General features: G+C 42.4%; 2 protein-coding genes across 3 annotated transcripts in view; one reads left to right on the top strand and one right to left on the bottom strand.

Annotated features, from left to right (window-relative positions):
- Positions 1–4,343: 4,343 nt before the first annotated feature.
- SNIP1 (Smad nuclear interacting protein 1) lies at positions 4,344–21,376 on the bottom strand. Its single transcript, XM_040337223.1, has 4 exons — positions 21,056–21,376; positions 19,048–19,156; positions 8,210–8,766; positions 4,344–4,916 (listed from the first exon to the last, which is right to left on the bottom strand). The coding sequence occupies exons 1-4, from the start codon at positions 21,229–21,231 to the stop codon at positions 4,643–4,645; spliced, it is 1,116 nt and encodes a 371-aa protein (XP_040193157.1). The 5' UTR covers positions 21,232–21,376; the 3' UTR covers positions 4,344–4,642.
- C2H1orf109 (chromosome 2 C1orf109 homolog) overlaps positions 21,364–21,960 on the top strand; it is a 33,558-nt gene continuing 32,961 nt past the window's right edge. The window contains exon 1 of one of the 2 annotated variants that reach the window (XM_040337226.1): positions 21,364–21,470. The gene's annotated coding sequence lies outside the window, so the exon portion shown is untranslated. Of the gene's footprint in view, positions 21,526–21,960 lie in introns of both variants that reach the window. The other variant, XM_040337224.1, reaches the window with a different exon arrangement.

The following is a 21,960-nucleotide window of genomic DNA, read 5'->3' as shown; positions in this document are numbered from 1 at the left end:
AAGGGTTAGGTCGCCTTTACCAAAAAACTGCCTATGCAGATACTGGATGTTTGCAGAGATCACAGGGGTGAACTTTCAAACTCTGAGCCCAGAGATACTGCTTCAAGGAAGAGAAAAGCTCATGTGGGTCTTGGGTCCGAAATCAGAGAAAGTGCTCACTTCTGTGATGGTAAGGCCCCTTTCACACCGGGGCGGGAGGTGCGGTGGCGGTATAGCGCCGCTATACCGTCAGAATTGCAGCAGTATTTGGCCGCTAGCGGTGTGGTTTTTACCCCCACTAGCAGGCAAAAAAGGGTTAATACCACCAGCAATGCACCTCTACAGAGGCGCATTGCCAGCGGTATAGCCACAGTGTCCCATTGTTTTCAATGGGAAGGAGCAGTAAACACACAGCTCCAAAGATAAAGCTGGCAGGACTTTTGGAGCTGTCCCGCCAGCGCATCGCCTCAGTGTAAAAGCCCACGGGCCTCCACACAGAGTGCAGGGCAGGAGTTTTACAGGCGGTATTTAGGCGCTATGTTTAGCGCTAAACTGCCTGAAAAACTCTGCAAAAGGGGTCTTACCAGTAAAAGGCCTCACTTAGCAACAGGCCAGTCTTCATGAGATACATAAAATGGCTTACACCTATAGCAAGGGCATTATTACATTTTGGTCAAAGCTGCAGCCCCTCCCCAATCTACAAACATCTGCAACTGCATAGGAATGTTTTATTTTTTCTTTGGTAAAGGTGAATTAACCATTTAAGGATACCATCAGACAGCATAGGGGCTTGCATACATGGAATATGGGAACTGCATTGCAAGTGTTAATAAAGCGTTTTAAAATGTTTAAGCATAGTGGTTAAAATTTGAACAGAAATAAATGTCATGTATGGTCAGGCTCAAATATTAGTAAAGCTTAAACGCTAAACGTACTCTCAGACATATTCTAAACCTAATCTATCTAGCCCTGGAAAGAAAAAAAGAAAGAAGAAGGGGGAATTGCTATACTTACCCATTCTGTAGCCGATTTGATCCAGGCTCTGGCAGCAGATGCTGTGTAGAAACAGACAGTCGGCAACGGCTGGGAAGTGACGTCACTCATATCATTACTATGGGGCATCCGTTGTCGCCTGCTTCTCCCACACACTAAAAGTCACTGCTGACCGCTCAGCGTGGGACTGGACCGGAGCGAATGCAGAATAGGCAAGTATAGCAATCTTTTTTACAGGACTAGAAAAGATTAGGCTTAGAATGTAGCTGTAAAGAGGTTTGGCTGAACTTCCACTTTAACAAAAGAGCAAATATGAAACATTAAAAACAGACTGCAAAAGGCCGGCTGGGACAAGTTCTCTTTAGACAGCTGCTTCAACATGAACCTGTTTCTCTAATAAATGTCCTGCTTAGGACTGGTTCACATCAGATGCAGTTCAATATGTTTTTAATCTGCATCAAAAATACCATGTTTTTATGTATTCTAAGAGGCCCAGTTCACACATTCCATCGCAATCAAAAGTAGCACATTTTTTCTGTATGGAACGCAGCATAATTAAAAAAAAAAAAAAAAATGCACATGTCCTAGATTGTAAATAAAAAAAAAAGAAATGCATTTGAAATTAAGAAATTGTGACATGAACTAACCATAAGAGCAATCACCGTGTGTTGCATTTCATTAATCAAAATGAAATAGTGAAGAAACATTTCACATTTCCCTACCTGACACCCCCCCCCCCCCCGACCCCTACAGAGCTCATCTAACCCACCCTCACAATCAGTGAACAATTAACGTTACTGAACAAACACTGCAAAAGTAAGACATTACACAAAATCTCCGTTATCCCAAGCAACCAGATATCATGAAGCTCATTTAGTGTGTACTTCTTGACAGGTGCTTTTGGCTTCCTCTTTGCATCCTGTAAACTTTCAATGTGACAAACATTTTTTGTATTTTTTTTTTTTTTTATGTAATTAAAGTTCCTCGGTATATGGCTGAAAAAAAAAAAAAGTGTTTTTCTTTTAATGCAAATTCATGTAACCGAGTCAGAAATCATTTGACTAGACGCAGGGATCCTCAAACTACGGCCCTCCAGCTGTTGCGGAACTACACATCCCATGAGGCATTGTAAAACTCTGACATTCACAGACATGACTAGGCATGATGGGAATTGTAGTTCCTGAACTGGAGGGCCGTAGTTTGAAGATTCCTGGACTAGAGCATCCTAAATCCATCCAGTGAGCTTTCAGTGTAGGAATCCTAGCATCAAATGTAACCTATAAGCCAGAGGCTTCCCTTGCATTACCTTTAACCACTTAAGCCCCGGACCAATATGCTGCTAAATGCCCAAAGTCGTTTTTACAATTCGGGAATGTGTCACTTTAACAGACAATTGCGCGCTCGTGCGACGTGGCTCCCAAACAAAATTGGCGTCCTTTTTTCCCCACAAATAGAGCTGTCTTTTGGTGGTATTTGATCGCCTCTGTGGTTTTTATTTTTTGCGCTATAAACAAAAATAGAGCGACAATTTTGAAAAAAAATCAATATTTTTTACTTTTTGCCATAATAAATATCCCCCAAAAATATATAAAAAAAAATTCCCTCAGTTTAGGCCGATGCGTATTATTCTACCGATTTTTGGTAAAAAAAAAAACGCAATAAGCGTTTATCGGTAAGTTTGCGCAAAATGTATAGCGTTTACAAAAAAAAAAAGGAGATGGTATTAAAAAAAATAACAAAAATGCAATAAAACTAATGGGGCGATCAGCGATTTTTTTCGTGACTGCGACATTATGGCGGACACTTCGGACAATTTTGACACATTTTTGGGACCATTGTCATTTTCACAGCAAAAAATGCATTTAAATTGCATTCTTTATTGTGAAAATGACAGTTGCAGTTTGGGAGTTAACCACAGGGGGCGCTGTAGGAGTTGGGGTTCACCTAGTGTGTGTTTACAACTGTAGGGGGGGGGGGTGTGGCTGTAGGACCGACGTCATCGATCGAGTCTCCCTTATAAAAAGGATCACTCGATCGATACGCCGCCACAGTGAAGCACGGGGAAGCCGTGTTTACATACGGCTCTCCCCGTTCTTCAGCTGCGGGGAGCGATCGCGACGGAGCGGCTATAAACGAATAACCGCGCCGTCGTCCCGGATCTCTCCCCGCGGGAATCCGCCCGCATCGGACCCCCCACCCGCTAGAAGGCAAGGATGTATATATACGCCCTTCTGCCTGTCCGTGCCATTTTGCGGACGTTAAGTGGTTAACAGTACTTAAAGCAAGCAGTATTAAACCCAAAAGCCAACATTTATCATATTGCAGCTTACCCATTGTTAGATGTGATGGCTGCATTCATTTTCTAAAGCCTCGTACACACGATCAGATTTTGACAAATATGTGATGGAAGGGTTTTGAATATCCGACCGTTTGTATGCTCCATCAGACAATTGTTGTCAGATTTTTCCCGAAAACAAAATGTGTGCCGTCAGATTATCCGATCGAATGTACACAAGTCCGTCGGGGAAAAAAAATCCAAAGTACAAACACGCAATGCTAACCATAAGACAACATTAGCAGAAGTTCCCCAAAGGGTGGCGCTAAAGAGCTGAAAATTCACTTAGTTTCGTATTTGTTGGCCGACAAAGTTTTGCCATCTGTATGCAGAACAAGTTTCACGGCCAACGCCCTTCGGACAAAATTCCACGGCTTTGTCCGAAGAAAATCCGATCGTATGTACGAGGCTTTCTTTCTTTTATCTGGTGATCCAGTAAGTCTGTTTTTCAAAAGAAAAATATCTCTTGCAAATGTAGCAGTGTTGAGACAAATCATTTACCAGTGACAGGGGTGCTTACAATGATCAGCTACAACCTTTATCCTAAAAGTAAAAACATTGCTGTAACTGCAGTGTGAGCTGGAGTTTGGCTATAATTTGTCAGTGTAATTAATTCTACTAGTTCATCTAACGCCCCCCTCCCCCAGATTGACAATGCTGTCCAAAGGTGCCTTATGTGCTCTTTCATCCAGAGTGGAGACCCTTTAATACCGGTGGTGTGTTACTAGCCAGATCACCAGGTGAAAACAGAAGTAAAAAAGCCTAAAAAATAAAACCAATGCAGCCACCAGATCCAATGATCGGTAATCTGCGATACATTACATTTTTGGTTCTAGGTTTAATATCGCTTTAATCCCTATTTGCACACTTCCCTGTCCTATGCTGGGATCCTCTACGCCAAAGATAAACAGTTCTAACCCAAGATACCAGCACTGAAAATTTGTGATCTACATTTTTCTTTAATATAGATCAGAACTCAAACACAATCTTGACTCAGACAGCATTAGCATCATAACCACAAATAAAGAAGTCAAAGCACCTTCTTAGAACCACAGTGGTTACAATGGTTTTGTTTAATGTGTCCATCTTTTTTTTTTTAAATAAAAGACATATTTCAAAAATGCTGAAAACACAAAACGCAATTTCTTATCTGAATGAAAACGTATATACATCTATATTGTCTTTTAGAGACATTAAAATCAATTTCTTTACAATGTTCTCAGAGGTTTTCAGGCCGTCAATACATGACAGAGTTTACTTTTCAGTTTCTTATGAAAATTTTATTTTTTAGATTCGTTTTTTCTTCCTTGTTCTGATGTTTCAATATGCAGCTCACTAGCTGTCAGTACCCTCATCGTCTTCAACCTCATCCTCATCTTCATCATTTTGTGGTTTGTCCACTTCTGATGTATCTGAAAACTCATGCAAAACAACATACTCCCTGCTGCTAAAGCCAAATTTCAGAACATCTTTTTCTTTCAGCTCATAGTAACGTTGTGGATCAATTCGCTGGTTGTTTAAGTAAGTGCCGTTTCCTGATCCTAGGTCAATGATGTAAGGCCTGACTCGTCTTCCTGGGGTCCCATTAGTGCGTGTAAACGCAACCACCCTAAAGAGACAAACAAAAAAACATTTATTCTTTCATTTTACTGACTAAAAACAATGTAGGATTTCCTTAAAAATATTAGGAATGGCCCTTTCAAGCCAGTCTTAAAGCTGGACAAATTCTTCTCATGCAGTGGGGCTGTGCCTGCACTACGTGGGTTAACTGCTCGTTTTGGTCTAGGGCAGTGGTTCTCAACCTGGGGGTCGGGACCCCCTCGGGGGTCAAATGATGATTTGCCAGGGGTCACTAAATCTTGGGCTGTTCCTGAAGCCCGCACCTCTTTTGCAGCCACCCAGCAGGGCTGTCCCTGGAGCCCACGGCCGCTCACTCAGCCTCTTTGCAGCCGCTTATTCAGTTCACGACATGGCTGGGGGGGCAGAGACTAGAGGTCAGCTGACTGGTGAGGAATGTGAAGTGGGAGGGGCTGGAGGAGACCCTATCTCCTGATTTCGGTAGAGGTGTCACTCCTGTGAGACACAAACAAAGTCGGATACACAGTGAGCAACACAACTTGTGATTATAGTTCCCATTAAAAGTCCCCACTACAGTTCGCAGATTAGCAAATGACCTTGATCAAGAGCACCTATGTTGGCTGATCAGAACTCTCCCACCAGCACTGCCACTCATCCCAACTCTCCCACCCCCAAGGAGTAAGGGAAGGAATAAAAATAGAGAATACGTGGAAAGGAAAAGAAAAGAGGGGGGAATAACAAATAAAAAAGGGAGAGAAAGATTAAGAGCAAGAAAGACAGCTAGAGTGAGGGATGGGGGGGGGGGGATTAGGACAGAGATATAAAAGGGAAAGAAAGGAGAACAAAGAGTGGTACATCCTAAAATGTACCACGAGGGGTTTTAATACTTCACAAATGTAAGGGTTAGGGGCGCAAATTACTTGTTTTGCCTTGTGTGCCGACAACCCACGCTACAAAATTTTTTACTGTTAGGGGTCCCCACAACTTGGGAAATTTTATAAAGGGGTCACGGCACTAGTAAGGTTGAGAACCACTGGTCTAGGGGGTGGAGAGAGCCAAGATATGCTCACTTAAACTTCTGATCCTCCCACACAAGCCCGATTCCTTTGGCTCCTGCGCCCCCCCCCACGGTCCAGCAGACTTGTACATGGACTGTTCCTGATGTCATCACGCCCATAGACTGGACTCTGGACATGAAGACGTCAGGAACAATTCATTGATGAAGTGGGGGGAGAGTATAGGCGCCGTGTTCTCCCCTAGACAAAACAAGCTGTTAACCCCTGCAATGCAGCCACAGCCCCACTGCTCGGGAAAAAAAATTGCCCGGAGTTGGGCTTTATGCTCATCTCTTGTACAAAGTCAAAATAAATGAGCTAGAGTTCTGCACAGATCACACCCTAGCAGTAACCAAGTACCGTATTTATCGGCGTATACTGCGCACTTTTTTCCCCTTAAAATAAGGGGAAAATCGTGGGTGCGTGATATACGCCGATACCCGCGCCTAGTTTGAATGCCTGCGCCGACATATACCGACCGCAGTACACTCGGGTACATTCGGCTTCGCTCGTGCTCACGCATAAACGTCACAGAGCGTGAGCACGAGCGATGCCGAGCCTGGCCGAATATAGCAGAGTGTACTGCACTCGGTATATGTCGGCGCAGGCATTCAAACTGAGCGCGGGAAGCGGCGATTCGACAGGGAGACAGCGCGGGAGAACACCACCGAAGCCGCAGACGGACGCCGGACACCGACAAGACCGCCGATGGACGCCGCGCAAGACACCAAAACTGCAAGTACTAAAATGATTTTTTTTTACAGGAATTGCAGGTCCACATTAGGGGTGCGCGCGCTATACGCCGGAGCGTGCAATACCCCGATAAATACGGTAAGTCTCTGCCTTGGAATGACATTGTCCTATAGCTTCCCCACTTATGTTTGGCTGGTATATAACAATGGCAAACAATACAATAATTATAGAATTTTTTTTTCTTTTTACCAAAATATGACTGCTGCATAAGCACTTTGTACATTCACCAAAATAAAAGTCTACTTACAAATACAACCTACTTAAAAGTGGTAGTAAACTGTTTTACCACTTCTACATACAGGTAGGCCTACCTGTAGTCACTTAAACTGGTATCAAAAGAAGAGCAAGGTGCACCAAACGAAGTTTAGAAGTTAAGCCATAGGAAAACGTAATAGGCAAACAGCCAAATGGGTACTCACATAACACGAGAGATAATAGGCATGGTTGTAAAAGTCCTGTGTCACTGCGGGAGCTCCATGATCAATCGCTGGCCAGTTGTCGGCCTCGCAGTGGATAGGACCAGTGTAGAATCCAGCAGTGATATAAAACTTTCACTACATTGCCTTTTATCTCTCATGTTATACAAGTACCCATTTTACTGTTTGCCTATTCAATTTCCCTATGGCTTAACTTCTACACTTAGTTTGGCGCACCTTGCTCTTGTTTTGCTTTCATTTCAGAGAATTGCTTCACTTACAAGGGAGCTGGCACAAGTGTAGTTCTTTTCAACCTATAGGACATTATGAACTTTATTTTCTTATGTTTGCTTGGTCTGCATAGTACCTTGCTGATCTCATTAGATCCCAGAATGTCTATGGCAATTGCTCTGGTGCCATTCTTCTCTGTTTACTTAAACTGGCACCGGTGCATCCCTAATACGAGCTTCCCAGCTCAGTCTGATTTGAAGTGTAGTTCCACCCATTTCAAAGTCAGCAGCTACAAAAAGTGTCACCTGTCCCACAGTCTAGGGATGCGGGCACACAAAGCCTCGGTTGTCTCTCCCTCCTCGCCAAGTCGCCGGCATTCTAACTGCGATGTGAATGGCTGGGCAATCTTCTGTGACATGGTCCAGAAATTTGCAGGGGGAGGGGAGAATTATCATCATTCCGGCACCAAGGGAGGAAGTGGGAGCGGGGTACCAGCTCCCCCTCCAAAAAAATGGCATGCCAAAATGGAGGGGGTCATCTGCACTCAAAGCGGAAGTTCCATTTTTGGGTGGAACTCTGCTTTAAAGACACTGGCAAAATGACAGCAGATGACAATAAAAGAATTGTTTCACAAAGGAATTAAAGAAATGCAACAACTTTTAAGTTCAGCTTAGTCCAGGAAGCGGATAATATGCAAAGAGAGAAACTGTGTAACCAAATGAAAGGGAATATTCATCCTGTAATCCTTACAAACATTTAATATGGATTCTGACAGGGAAGAAGCTCAATTTTTCCTTAGGCCTGTATCAAAGACAAATTGGAAAAAAACAAAACGCTACTTTATAAAAGCATTAGAACTTAATTCTTACCGATACTGAAGGACAGCATGTTGCTTGGAGCAAGAAGGATGATCAATTGGTATATCAGCAATACGCCTCTGCCTGCCCAGGAGGTATGCACTCTGACGATGAATGTACATGACTGGAAGGGCTTCATCATTCTTAAATGGGTACAGGCGCCACCGTTTCTTAGGAACACGAGATTCTGGTGGTTCGCTGTATTTTATAACAACTCCTCTGAAAGTATTTGTATCTTCAAGTAAAGCCCCGGAAAGTCCAAAGTTTGGTTTTTCTTTTTCTTTAGTTTGCTCTTCAGCATCCTCAGCCTCTGGATTTTCAATCTCTCCTTCCTGCTCTTGCCTCTGGCGTCTTTCCCTCCTCCTGTCATTGTGGACCTCCCTTTCTTCTCTCTGCTCTCTGATATGTTGCTCATCACGATCCCTTTCCCTATGCCTCGAGTGGTTGTGATGACCTCTGATGCCTGCTTGACCTGCTTGGTCTCGGTGACTGTTTCTTCTGTCATCTTTTTCCCACCTCTCCCTGGGTTGCTTGTCATCATGAGCTCTGCGAGTGTGCTTTTCTTTTTCCTGTGGCCAAAAAAAAAAGTAAACATATCTAAATCGAGTAACAAAATTAATATTTTGTCAGCCAAAATTTAAACAAAAGGTTTTGAGTAATATTACAAAAGAAATTATTAACCACTTAAGACCCGGACCAAAATGCAGGTAGAAGACCAGGCCCTTTTTGTGATTCGGCACTGCGTCGCTTTAACCAACAATTGCGCGGTCGTGCGACGTGGCTCCCAAACATAACTGGCGTCCTTTTTCCCCCACAAATAGAGCTTTCTTTTGGTGGTATTTGATCACCTCTGCGGTTTTTATTTTTTGCGCTATAAACAAAAATAGAGCGACAATTTTGAAAAAAAATCAATATTTTTTACTTTTTGCCATAATAAATATCCCCCAAAAATATATAAAAAAAAATTCCCTCAGTTTAGGCCGATGCGTATTATTCTACCGATTTTTGGTAAAAAAAAAAAAAAACGCAATAAGCGTTTATCGGTAAGTTTGCGCAAAATGTATAGCGTTTACAAAAAAAAAAAAGGAGATGGTAGTAAAAAAAATAACAAAAATGCAATAAAACTAATGGCGGTGATCAGCGTTTTTTTTCGTGACTGCGACATTATGGCAGACACTTCGGACAATTTTTGGGACCATTGTAATTTTCACAGCAAAAAATGCATTTAAAATGCCCTGTTTATTGTGAAAATAACAGTTGCAGTTTGGGAGTTAACCACAGGGGGCGCTGATGGGGTTATGTGTGACCTGAAGTGTGTTTACAACTGTAGGGTGGTGTGGCTGTAGGTGTGACGTCATTGATTGTGTCCCCCTATAAAAAGGGATGACACGATCAAAACGCTGCCACAGTGAAGAACGGGGAAGCTGTGTTTACACACAGATCTTCCCGTTCTTCAGCTCCGGGGAGCGATCGTGGGACTCCAGCGGGGATCGGGTCCGCGAGTCCCGCGGTCCCGGAGCTTCAGACCCGCTGGGTACTAGTACAGGACGTACCTGTACGTCGATGTGCCCAGCCGTGCCATTCTGCCGACGTATATGTGCAGGAGGCGGTTCTTAAGTGGTTAAAATCGGTTGTACACCCTGTACAACCACTCTTACCTACAGGCAAGCCTAGATTAAGGCTTACTTGTAGGTGCTGGAAATATCTCCTCCATGGTTTAGGAGATATTTACAATAGAAACGAGCGCCAATGACAACGGCGCAGGAGCACTTTAGAAGTGGCGATCGTGCAGTTTCTAAAGGAGGTCATGCCTGGTGGCTCCCAGTCACAGAGCCGGAGTTTGCGGCCCCGGAAGGAAGAGGGGTGAAGATGGACGCTTCCTGCACAGGGGACAGCGGTGACATCGCAGGCTTCTGTTTCAGGCAAGTGACACATAATGGGGCTACTATGTGATGCATGGTAGCCCATTATGCTTTACCTTTGCAGGGAAATAAAGAGGAAGTAAAACACATCAGGGTTTACTTCCTCTTTAAGCCATCTATAAAAAAAAGTAACGTCTTCCACGAAGGTCTAGTGTATACGGATGTAGGGGCCTGTACAGTGAGGCGTACGTGAACCTGGCACTGCCCAGAGCTGCATGCAGGCAAAATATGTAGATGCAGTGGCTGTACAGACTCGCCTGCACAACCGAATTTGACAGGCATGCAGGGGCATTACACATAGCTGGCACACATTTAACCCTTTGATTGCCCTAGATGTTTATCCCTTCCTAACCAGTGTCATTAGTACAGTGACCACAATTAGCACTGATCACTGCAAGAATGTCACTGGCAGTGAATCAGCCCCCCAGTGTAATTTCTCCCGCCACACTACTGCAGTGCCGTTATAAAAATCGCTGCTCACCACCATTAGTAGTAGAAAAAAATATATATAAACTATGGTATATGTACTGGAATGTTTAGACACTAGAACTCTCAAACGAGAAAGCAAAAAATAAATAAAATATTTGGTAGTTTTCACTTACAGTGCATCCGGAAAGTATTCGCAGCGCTTAACTTTCCACATTTTGTCATGTTACAGCCTTATTTCAAAATGGATTAAATTCATAGTTTCCCTCAAAATTTTACAAACAATACCCCATGACAAGGTGAAAAAAAGTTTGAAATATTTGCAAATTTATTAAAAATAAAAAATCCCATGTACTAGAGCGGCACAATTAAAAATCGGTAAAGAATTACTCCCCTCCCAGTCTTAAAAACAGCATTTCCCCTATTCTATGTAACAAGCACAGAGTTCTCTGCTCACTTCTGACAGCGGACAAAAAATAAAATAAAAAAAAAAACAGCCTGCCAAGTTTATCTCAACGTGGGAGATAAGGAGAAACATTGTAAAATGTCCTTCTTAGATCAAAGGAATGAACTTTGTCTGTAAATTACGTAGAGCTTCACAATTCTGGGAAAAATGAGAATCGCGATTCTTTTGCATAAAATGAAGATCACGATTCTCAAAAATGTATTTCAAGTTATTTTCAACACAAAACAGAGCTTATGTGCTTAAATACAGTATATGTAAATCTGACGGACCGTTTACATCAGGGTTTAACACATTGGCTTGGAATCTAGGAGCCAGCCAAAAAACGCACCCCGTCCCGCCAAGCTTGCGTGCAGAAGCGAACGCATACGTGAGTAGCGCCCGCATATGTAAACGGTATTCTAATTCTAGCCCTAGACCTCCTCCAACTCAAAACCTGTAGAATTTTTTAAACGTCACCTATGGAGATTTTAAAGGGTAAAAGTTTGTCGCCATTCCAAGAGCAGACGCAATTTTGAAGCGTGACATGTTGGGTATCAATTTACACGGCGTAACAAAAAGTGTATTTTTTCCCCCAAAAAAGGTGTGCTTGCAAGACCGCTGCGCAAATACGGTGTGACAGAAAGTATTGCAACGACCGCCATTTTATTCTCTAGGGTGTTAGAATAAAAAAATATATATAATGTTTGGGGGTTCTAAATAGAGGGAATGAGATGGCACTGAAAAAACACATTAGAACTGCTGTTTTTTTGCTACTTGTAATGTAACCTGTAATGACAACGGCCACCACAAGATGGCCACTCCTAGATTCCTTCTGCAGGCCGCAGCTTCCTTCTGTGAAGGCGGCAAAGCTGCAGCCTCAATTACCGGTGGACGCAGGCCCGCCGCGATCGAGCCCCGTGCCGGTAATTGAGGCCGCGGCTTTGCGGCCTACTGCAGCCCTAAGCTTCCCCAGGCGACAGGTCACAATTTCTTGTCGCAATTGTGACCTGGCGCCTGGATTTTGTCGAGGCCTGGTTTACATGTTACATTTTAAAAGCCGCAGCAAACCTGCTGACCTTACATGCTTGCTAATGTGAAAGAACACCTCCGATTTTCACATTTAACTAAATGTGAAAATCAGAGATGTTCTGTCACATTAGCAAGCATGTAAGGTTTGCTGCTGGTTTTAAAATTTAACATGTAAACAGTGTCAGATTTACATATACTGTATTTTAGCACATAAGCTCTGTTTTGTGTTGAAAATAACTGAAATCTAAAACTCTGTTGGGTGCAACAAGATGTCTGCTTGCCCCCTTCTCACTAACATCACTGTGCAGGAGTGTGGGGTGGAGCAAGATAGGTGCGACGAAACGTCACTTCCCGACGAGACAGCCGCCGTCGGGTGTACCAAGATGATCGCCACTCAGGAGCTAGGTCGAAGCTGGGGACTTTCCTATGGCCGCACCCAAGTAGCGGTACCGCTCTATTGGCACCATTTGCGTTCCACGCTCGATTCGAAAATCGCGGGTAATCCAGCCTGGAGATCGCGCGCGGGGGATTGTGTGAATCGCAATCTTTTCACGATTAGAGCGGACACGGATACAGTTCACTTAACTCTTTGGACCCTCCAATCCAACCCCCCCCCCCCCCAGATGGAAGGGGAAAGATCCATGTGTGTTTTTTTTAGTGGATCGGATTGGAGGTAGGTGGGTGTAAACGGACACAAGTCTGTTTACATTTGCTGCTCCATATGAGGCAAATGTAGGGTCTGATTGGGTCAGACCCATCATGTGAAAGGGGCCTAAGGCTCCTTTCACACAAATGCGCTGCGTTTTACCCACACTGCAGGTGCAGAGCAGTACACCTGTGGATTTCCTCAGGTTAGCTGCACTTTGCCATAGACTTTCATTATATCCTGCAGGTGTAGTGCACTTTCTGAAAGCGCACCACACCTGCAGGTAACAGAAGTCTATGGCTCAGTGCACCTGCGGATCGGTTTGAAAGCACAGGTGTACTCCAATCAAGTTGTAGAAACTTCTTTCACATTGTTTGTAGAAATTTGAGGAAAATAATTAATTTAATCAATTTTGGAATAAGGCTGTAACATAACAAAATGTGGAAAAAGTGAAGTGATGTCAATACTTTCCGGATGCACTGTATAAAAAAAACAAAAAAAAAAAACAAAAAACAAGTGTTGATCAAATACCAAACAAAAAAAAAAAAGCTCTTTGTGTGAAAAAAAATGTCTGTGCAATGCCGAATAGCAAACTGGTCTGGTCATGAAGGGGGTAAAATCTTCTCGGGGGCAGGTGGTTAACAGAATATTCCTGTTTCCGTTTATGAAACTTGGTTTAATTTACAAAGAGGTTACTTGATATTCATTTAAATTTTTAGCAGATAACTGTTAAAGTTTCTATATTAATTTTTTTTTATATATTTTAAAGTTGCACTTCTGTTTGTCAAAAAGCAATATTTTGTTTGTTTATGATACTGGAGATTTTAGTTCACTAAAATACAACCAAAACAATTCAAAGACTAATATCCGACTAAAACGTCACTTTAGTCAAAAGACTGACAGAAATTAAATCTAAATTTGACGTCAAAATTAACACTGCTTTACAACAGGACAGATACATTTATTAACAATGGATTTTTATAAAAATACTGCTAAAAGCATTTTGTACTGAGGCTTTTACACTCATAGCAAAGAGCACAAGAAGTTATTATCCAAAACCAGCTGCTGACAAGACCCGCACAGACCAGAGGAAAAAAAAAAAGAAAACCTAGCTAGCCTTACCAGTAAGTGTATTTCTAGGAGTCTTCCAGGACAGCAAAACCAGGGAGAATTTGCTCCTCCTCTTTGTACAGGGAACACAAGCAGGACAATTGAAAACCCCTCTTGCCCTTAATTGAGATGAAAGCAAACTGTCTTCACCAGTGCACAAGGGGAAAATAACAAACGTAATCAAAGGGTGGAAAGTAAGCTTGCTGTCCTGGAAGAGCTCTAGAAATGCTGTTACCTTTAAGACTAAAACAGAGGACTTTTGTATTCATCTTCCAGGACAGCAACACAAGAGTAAAAGCAGGTAACAAAAAAATAAACACACCACTTCCTGCAGAATTTTTCTCGAACTTGTTGCAAATGGACCTCTGTGCTATACTAAATAGGTAGCCTGACTAGACCAAATAGTTTTAGTATTTGATTGTTTTCTTTTACCACAATGGTACTTCTTCCCTATATAAAAAAGTAGTTTGCTTTTTCTATCTGGCAACCGTGCTTTTACAGACCTGTAAACCCTCAGTGTCACCAAACAAGGTCAGAGGATGATTTGATCTTCTAAAGTCTCTTGTGATATCTGGTCTTGAAGGAGACATCCCCATACAGCTAAAATATAGGTCTCTTTCCTAGGATTTTGCAGATTGTGGCAAAAAAAAAAAAAAAACAGCATACCTGCCTGAGTTCTATGAAACATAATGGCCACCACATAGGGTCTGGCTTCAACATAAGCCTACTAGGAAAAATCATCAAACAGTTTCAGTGATGGCTACAATTTGTAAACCTGTAGATCTGAAAAGTTATTTTGGGGCCACCAAGGAGCAAACAAAACAAGTTTGCACTTGGACAGGATTCATTTCTACAGCAGCCGGAAAATCTGCAATTCCGACACATTGCAAGCTGAAATTTAAATATGGGGCTGAGCATCTATCCAAAGTATTTTCTCCCTTGATAGCAAAGAGTAATATTATGCAAACAGATCTCCTGCAGACATTCTCCACTTGGTAAAAATCTCCAGATATACCTCTGGATTCAACTCCCAGTTGCTTTGACAATCTTCCCTTTGACTAAGGATGTCTGTTACACAATTTTAAGTGTTACTAAACCCAGAACAGTAAAATCAGTCTGGATATGCAGCATAGCATGCTTGTTATATTCACTGTGGAACTTAAGGGGTTGTAAAGGTTTGTTTTTTATTTTCTAAATAGGTTCCGTTAAGCTGGTGCATTGTTGGTTCACTTACCTTTTCCTTCTAAATGTTTTTTTTTCTTTGTCTGAATTTCTCACTTTCTGTTTCTCCTTAGTAAGCTTGCCCCCATCATCCGAGCCGTTCTGGCTGGGGGTTAATCAGCCAGAACAGCTTACTGAGGAGGAACAGGAAGTGAGAAATTCAGACAGAGAAAAAAAACATTTAGAAGGGAAATTGAAGGAAAAGGTAAGTGAACCAACAGTGCACTAGCTTAAAAAGGAACCTATTAACCTTTACAACCCCTTTAAGGGGTTAATCCTCTGCATTGTGGGAAAAAAGGCTGTTTTGTCCTGTATTCACAGATCCTCCCCCTCCTGCACTGTCTATCTGGGGAAGACCAGCCAACACCAGTGTAGCAGATCTGCACATGGCTCAGTTGTTTTCAGAGCTAGCCAGGTCACATGTGGGCGTGTTTACAGGCTTAAGTGGAAATCTCCTAACTGAACTCTCAGCATTGGAGAAAATGTGCAGTTTATCATGTAACCATGGTATACAGACCATCCAAAGAAGTATATAGTGGCAGTATTTTCATGTAAGAAAATGTATAAGCCATGTGCACTGTGGGTGGTGAGTGAACTATTTATATATTACAGGTTTTTTTTTTGGGGGGGGGGGGGGTTAAACTTAATTTCTATATTCAGGCATTTCTTTTACAATACAACAATACAAACATCCCCTCTTTTAACCCCCCCCCCCCCCCCCAAACAAGTATAAATATATCAGCGTAAGTGAAGCGTATTTATCATGGGTGTTGGTTGGCATCGTAGGATAATCTTATCTGTTGTCCCCCCATTCTCTCATCACCATCCATCCTTCCCCCGTCTCATTCATCTTAATCAGATTTCTATTAGGTCACATATCAGCATTAAATTGCCAATCTGCTCTATTAACATTCACATGTTAAGCCCCCTTGCTTCCCACATTTTATCGTACTTCTTTAACACTCCTTGCTTTATATATACAGATTTCTCCTTAAAAATTACCACGTTCATACGGTTTAACCATTCCCTACCAGACGGAGGTAGTGCCGACTGTCATCTCAGCTTCCTTGCTTGAAATAAGCATCTCAAAACTGCTACTTGATTGTTTCCTGGGCTTCCCACTCCTACCAGTCCCAGGAGACAGTGCTTTGCATATATTACTGGGTTTAGTAACACATTAAATGTTCCTCTTAGTGGACTTGGCAAGTATGCATCCTGAAAATCTAAGGTGACCATCAATACTTATTTTAGGAGATTTTGTGTAGTGTAAATATTTTCTATTCTGAATTTTTGTACTTAGTCAATTACTTTCTTGTGGGTTTTTGAACACACACAATAGTAAAAAAAAAAAAAAAGAAACTTGAAGGATCGGGTGTTCTGGTACTGTAATGACCATCCCCTGTTGAACAAAAGTTTTAATGCAATCCTTCAGGGCAACTTCCTTTATTGAGTCTCTCAGTGGCCTGGTCAGAAAGAAGGTTTGAGGGGAGGGGCTAAAAATTCTACACTATACTCTTTTTCAAAAAATAGTAAGATTAAGGGGGCTGTCTGATATTTCATTCCATTTATGGTAGAATTGCGATAGACTTCCCCCAATGCTGATCCCAACATAATTTGTTGTCACGGACAGGTTCTGTATAAGTGAAAAGCAAGCCTTTCTCAGGCTTTGCTTTATAAAAAGGGCTCTCAAATCCTTGGTAATACTGATTTTGTAACCCCTGGAAAAAAAAAGGAAGAATCAGATGAGCGGAAGTTCCACTTTAAGGCAAAAAAGTCTCACAGGCTCTCTGCTTTCGAATACAAATCATTAGAAAACTAATGAGATGAAAAGAGATTTCTCGTTACAATTACTGCAATGTTTCTTAGGATGACTAGACCATGAGGCTTGGGTTGAAGTATTTCCATGTGTGCCCTGTAACCTAAAAGAACAGGCTATGGGAAGGTGTATATAGTGAAAACACAAACACCTCCGGTCCCATCATTACAGTCAAATACTGCAGACCACCAAAGGGTAACACTCACCACCCAGCAGCAGGTTTGGTTCTAAACACAGTGCTTTGTGCTGGCTTGCTGTCCTCAGCCTCTCTTTCCATGGTTAAAACAGGTGCAATAATCCCTATGCTGTCTGAACTCAGCATCGTTTGAGTACCAACAGAAAAGCATCATCCTGGGCCACTGAAAGTGACATCACCGAGATCCCAAATTGGAGCCTGGGCTGCAAACCACTCCTCAGACTCGCTCCTCCATACTTCTGTCCAAAATACAGGTGGAAAACTGCCATTTCCACCGAGAACACCAATGCTGGTCATTAACCCCCCCAGGAGGTGAGAGGACAGGGCTGATTAGCCAGGGGTTTCAGAAGTTGACCCCTCAGGCAATAAAAGGGGCCAAGATCCTAGAATGAAAGAAATAGGGGCTACCTTCTGGCTAAGCAGATATGCACGAATAGGGGGACTGCTGAAAGCCATTCCGTCAGGAAGATAAACAAATAATTTTGCTGCTCCTGGACGGTAGACACAATCTAAACTGAAGGCCAGGAGGGGTGCAAGAGGTTTTTCACTTGTTCTGCTTGTATTTCCTGTAGGAGGAGGAAGCAATCACCTCTCATTTTGCTGTCCTGGAAGATGAATAGGGAAAAAGTACATTTAGCATAAAATTACTAATTTAACGCAACAGAACACTTGCAGATATGTGACAGCAGCTAGACACCATCTTTTCTTCCATCCTTACAGGAGCCTAGTAGGATGCTGACACCATCAGGAATATCCCTCCCACTCGATTACACTGAATGCATTAGGATACCAGGTCTAAGAAAAGGAAGGATTGCATGGTGATAGTCTACACCTTGACTAATATGGCAGCTTGTTTTAGCCACACAGCACTGTGTAATAGGTAAAGACATGGATCCAGGCTACAAAGTAACTGTTTTGCCTACTGTAAGTAGTACTATATCATTTACACTGGATCATCTCATATGTTTGAAGGGTAAAATTACTTGCACCCAGATCGGTGTAAATAAACCACAGTAAGGGTAAAAAGACACTTTCTTGCCAGTTGTTCCCCACTGAGTATTAATTTCCTACTAATCACAGCATTTTCATAACAGTGGAAAACACAAAGACAAGAAATGATTTGGAAGAACAGCTTATATGACAGGACTGCAGGCATGGAATAACTAAATAGAAAAGCCAAGACCCAAATCATTGGTCTTGTACTGACAAGTATTTGATACATACACATTTCCAGATTTAGCCAATTTCTATGGAAAGGTGCACATTTTCTATCACTAGCTCTTTTAGGAATGCACAGCAGACTCTCCTTGAAGCATTCAGAGTAGTGTTCAAAAATGTAACCGATTACTATAGGTCAATCATGCCCAGATCTTTATTTGGTGACCATTAAACAAATACAAGTTACCTTTTAATGACAATATAAACGCAATTACTGATCTCCCAAACCCTGTTTGAAAAAAAGAATCTAAGCTCTTGCTTTTGCAACAAATGCAAGAGCAGAAAAAAAAAATGTTTTCCCAATAAACATTTTGGCCCTAATTTTACATAAGCAGCCCTTCCCAAAGTTTCTGTAAAAACACCTACAGGAGGTTACTGTAAATATGTTCTTTACACTAACCATCTTGATGCCTTTGCATCAAGAAAACGATACTTTCCGTGTAATGGCAATAATATTAATGGAATAGAATTCCCAGCACATTATTATTACGGCTTACATGTCTCATGTGAAGGGACTGAAGTGGATAGGTTATATTATATTCACTGTGCTGACTGCAGTGTTTAACAGGGATATTTATCAGAATGGATACATTTACACTTCCCTTCCTCAGCCCTCTCCATTCACACTTCCTGGTTGTCTCCTTTTTGTAAGGAGTAATACATAAAATACATTTTAAAATGTGGCATTGCAGTTATCGCACATAATTTTAAAGACTGGCTGTAAAGATACAAAAATTACTACACTTGCTTTTACAGTTGTAAATGCAGGATGCACCTTTTGCCCTTCTACAAGTTTTATTACCCTTTCATGCTGAATTTACCTGCTTTATTTTTACAGGAACAGGAGGTGGACTTCTACTATCACTTCTGTTTCTCCTTCTTGGAGACTTGCTTCTCCTGACATGGCTCTTTTTCTTTTTTGTTGGTGACCTAAAAATAAAAATTAGGTTTAGAATAAAAACAAAAAAAAAAAAAAAACATATGCCGAACCCTAAAATACTAATAAGGCAAGCATAGGTATGATTTATTTTGTAGTAACCACTGTCTTGATATCCCCATCAGGCTCTGCCCACCCAGCTAAAAAAAAAAAAAAAAACCCTCAGCCGCTTTGCTGTGTGTGACAGCTGCAGGGAGAGAGCACAGAGGAATTATGGATGCTGTGGTCTCAGTGCATGTCTGTCTGCACACCGTGCTTGCCCTCAAAATCAGGTACCTGTTTCCACCAAGTACATGAATCGGTTATTTGTTGTGTGGTGGCATGAGGAAATTTTAAAGAATGTCATAGACGCTACTTATGAATTCCCCGGCCTGTGTATCATTCATGATATGCAGAGCTTTAGCTTTTTTTTTTTTTTTTTTAATATTGCCAACTTTTTTCCACCAAACACTGCAACGCTACTTCACATAGTGGCATTTTGTTTTAAGTGTCATTCATAAAAAGCAGTGGGCAGTATCTCATGGGGTTAGCCACATTTAAGGGAGTAGCGTGCTCTGTAAATGAGGGAAGGGGCTGGTCATAGGCAACACAGTTTTATGACCAGCCCCATAGCCTCCTAAGGGGGGGAAGCATCGGGAATAACACAGCCTGTGCGGAGGGAACACAGATTAGGGCCAAAGAAAAGCAGGAGAGGCGACAGAACAAACTCTGCTGACAGGGTGACACAAAAACGTTAACCTTAAAAGAATGGTGTCTTATCGCCCCAATTCTCTCTCCATTTTCCTATATGGGCAGCCTGTGATCTTCAGCACTGCAAAGCTTCGGTCATCCTTCCTCTAACTGTGCCAATACATACAATCAAGGCTGAAATGTACATATTTTAATTGAAGAAAATGACCAAGGAGGTAAAAAAAAACTATTTTTTGGTGCTTTTTTCAGAAACACACTGCAGTTCATTTGGAAAAAGCAAGGACTTTTTTTAATGCAAAACGGTGCCATTTTGTTTTTTTGGTTCAATATACTTCAATGGAGAATCTGCAGATGCGTTTTGCTTCAATCACTTTTTTTTTTTTTTTAAAGGTTATTAACCAATTAATCTAAACAATAATCGATTATGAAAATAATCGTTAGTTGCAGCCCTAATTGACTCTTTGGTATACTTTGGGAAGTGCTGCACTTTGTTAATGATCACAGTGAGAAATGTCACCAGCACGCCATCTCCAAAATTGGCTCCGAAGCTTTTTTCAGCAAACACATCTATAGAGCAATGTTTCCCCTTCATCAGGCATGTGATGTTACAAAAATGTGCTATTTGCTGCAACGATGTGATTGCTGAATAAAGCTCTGGACCTAGTTTTGCCGCCCCTATGGCGTGCTGGTGACATTTCTCACTTTGACTGTTCATGGTTTCAGCACCCATTTATACATACAGCTACTTTTACAGGAACGTGTGCGTTGGCACTTTGGGAAAGGTCCCGCAGCCTTCTGGGACCTATGATGTGTCCCAGAAGGCTGAGGGGAAGGGGGGGGAACCTCTGTTTTTATCACTGCGGCTATCTGATCAGAAGTGGAATCCAGATGCCCGATCCCCCCTGCTCCTTCCCAAAAAAACAAAACAAAGTGCCAAAACTTGGGGGGGGGGGGGGAGAGGGAAAAAAAAAGACAAGCAGAACTTCTCCTTTGGGTGAAGTACTGCGTTAAGTAATGGTATGACCATATCTCTGCTTTATATGTGCAAGCCAGGTCCATTAGGGTTCCCATCTTATGTTAAAGAATGGTTTAGGACGGTTCTTGTTGGCGTTTTTTTTTTAACACTTTACCGTGTGTGTCTAACCTTCCATTCACCCCCGAACACACGGCGATGGTGTCCTAGGCTTCTCCGATAGTCTCACCTGCTCCTCCCCTGGTGCTGTGGTTGGGGGGATGCTCCTCCGCTGCTTCCTGAGCTTGAACCCCGCCGTGCCCGGTGAGGCCTAGGCGGGCTGACCCTCTCCTTCTTCACCGAGACCGTCTCCGGGCTGTGCGGCCTCCTCTTCCGGTGCCTCTCCTCCTCCTTAATTTCTTTCATAGCTCTGTTTACAATCCCGGGAACAATTCTGCCTCCAATAAGACCACTAACCGCCCTCAAAGACAACAAGCGAACTCCACAGACGAATTGGCCTCCGGAAGCGGCAAAGCATGCCGGGGACTGACGTAATCATACAGTACGCTGGACAACAACTTCCGGGTGTGCGCAGAGTTTTTGAGGAGATCATGTGACCGGCGCAGGGCGGAAGTCCCTGTGTCATGTGACCTACGTTCTGTACGGTACGCTGTCAGCGTGTTGTGAGTGAGGCTGGAATGTGTGGAGCATCTGTTGCATGTGAGTTGGGGAGCTACAATAGATGTGTGGGTTTAATGGGCAGTAGTGGTAGAGTGATGTGTTATGTTAGCTATGCTTTATTGGCACAACTTCTACTTTAACCAGGGTTGGCTCTAAAAGAATAACTCGTCTAATGCAGTAGACTCAGAGGCACTGCGTTTGGGTCGGTACATGAATCGTATACATTATGTATGTAATAAATGGAGTTACTTAAATAGCCATACAGCTGTGCCTTTAGCCAGCTTGTCATTGATATGTACAGGCTGGGCTGTACTACTGTGTGATCTACCGTTGATGAAGGTGTCATTCAAATGAATGGCATCTCAAATGTGAGTTCCGCGTTTTGTCATTCACACATCAGCGCTGTCAAATCGTGGGCAGATCTGCCCGAGATTCAAAACGCTGGGGCATGAATGCAGCCCGAAGGCAGTTTTC

The sequence above is a fragment of the Rana temporaria genome, chromosome 2 (genome assembly GCF_905171775.1).
Source record: "Rana temporaria chromosome 2, aRanTem1.1, whole genome shotgun sequence".
Lineage (NCBI taxonomy): Eukaryota > Metazoa > Chordata > Amphibia > Anura > Ranidae > Rana > Rana temporaria.
This window is presented reverse-complemented; position numbering and strand designations above follow the sequence as displayed.

What these genes read in the sequence shown, in the direction of transcription:
- SNIP1 (XM_040337223.1), bottom strand. Translation starts at nt 21,231, where the DNA reads ATGAAAGAAATTAAGGAGGAGGAGAGGCACCGGAAGAGGAGGCCGCAC. An exon ending in CAGCACCAGGGGAGGAGCAG is followed by an intron (nt 19,157 to 21,055) that starts GTGAGACTATCG and finishes TTTTATTTTTAG; the next exon opens with GTCACCAACAAAAAAGAAAA. An exon ending in CATGCTGTCCTTCAGTATCG is followed by an intron (nt 4,917 to 8,209) that starts GTAAGAATTAAG and finishes TTGTCTCTTTAG; the next exon opens with GGTGGTTGCGTTTACACGCA.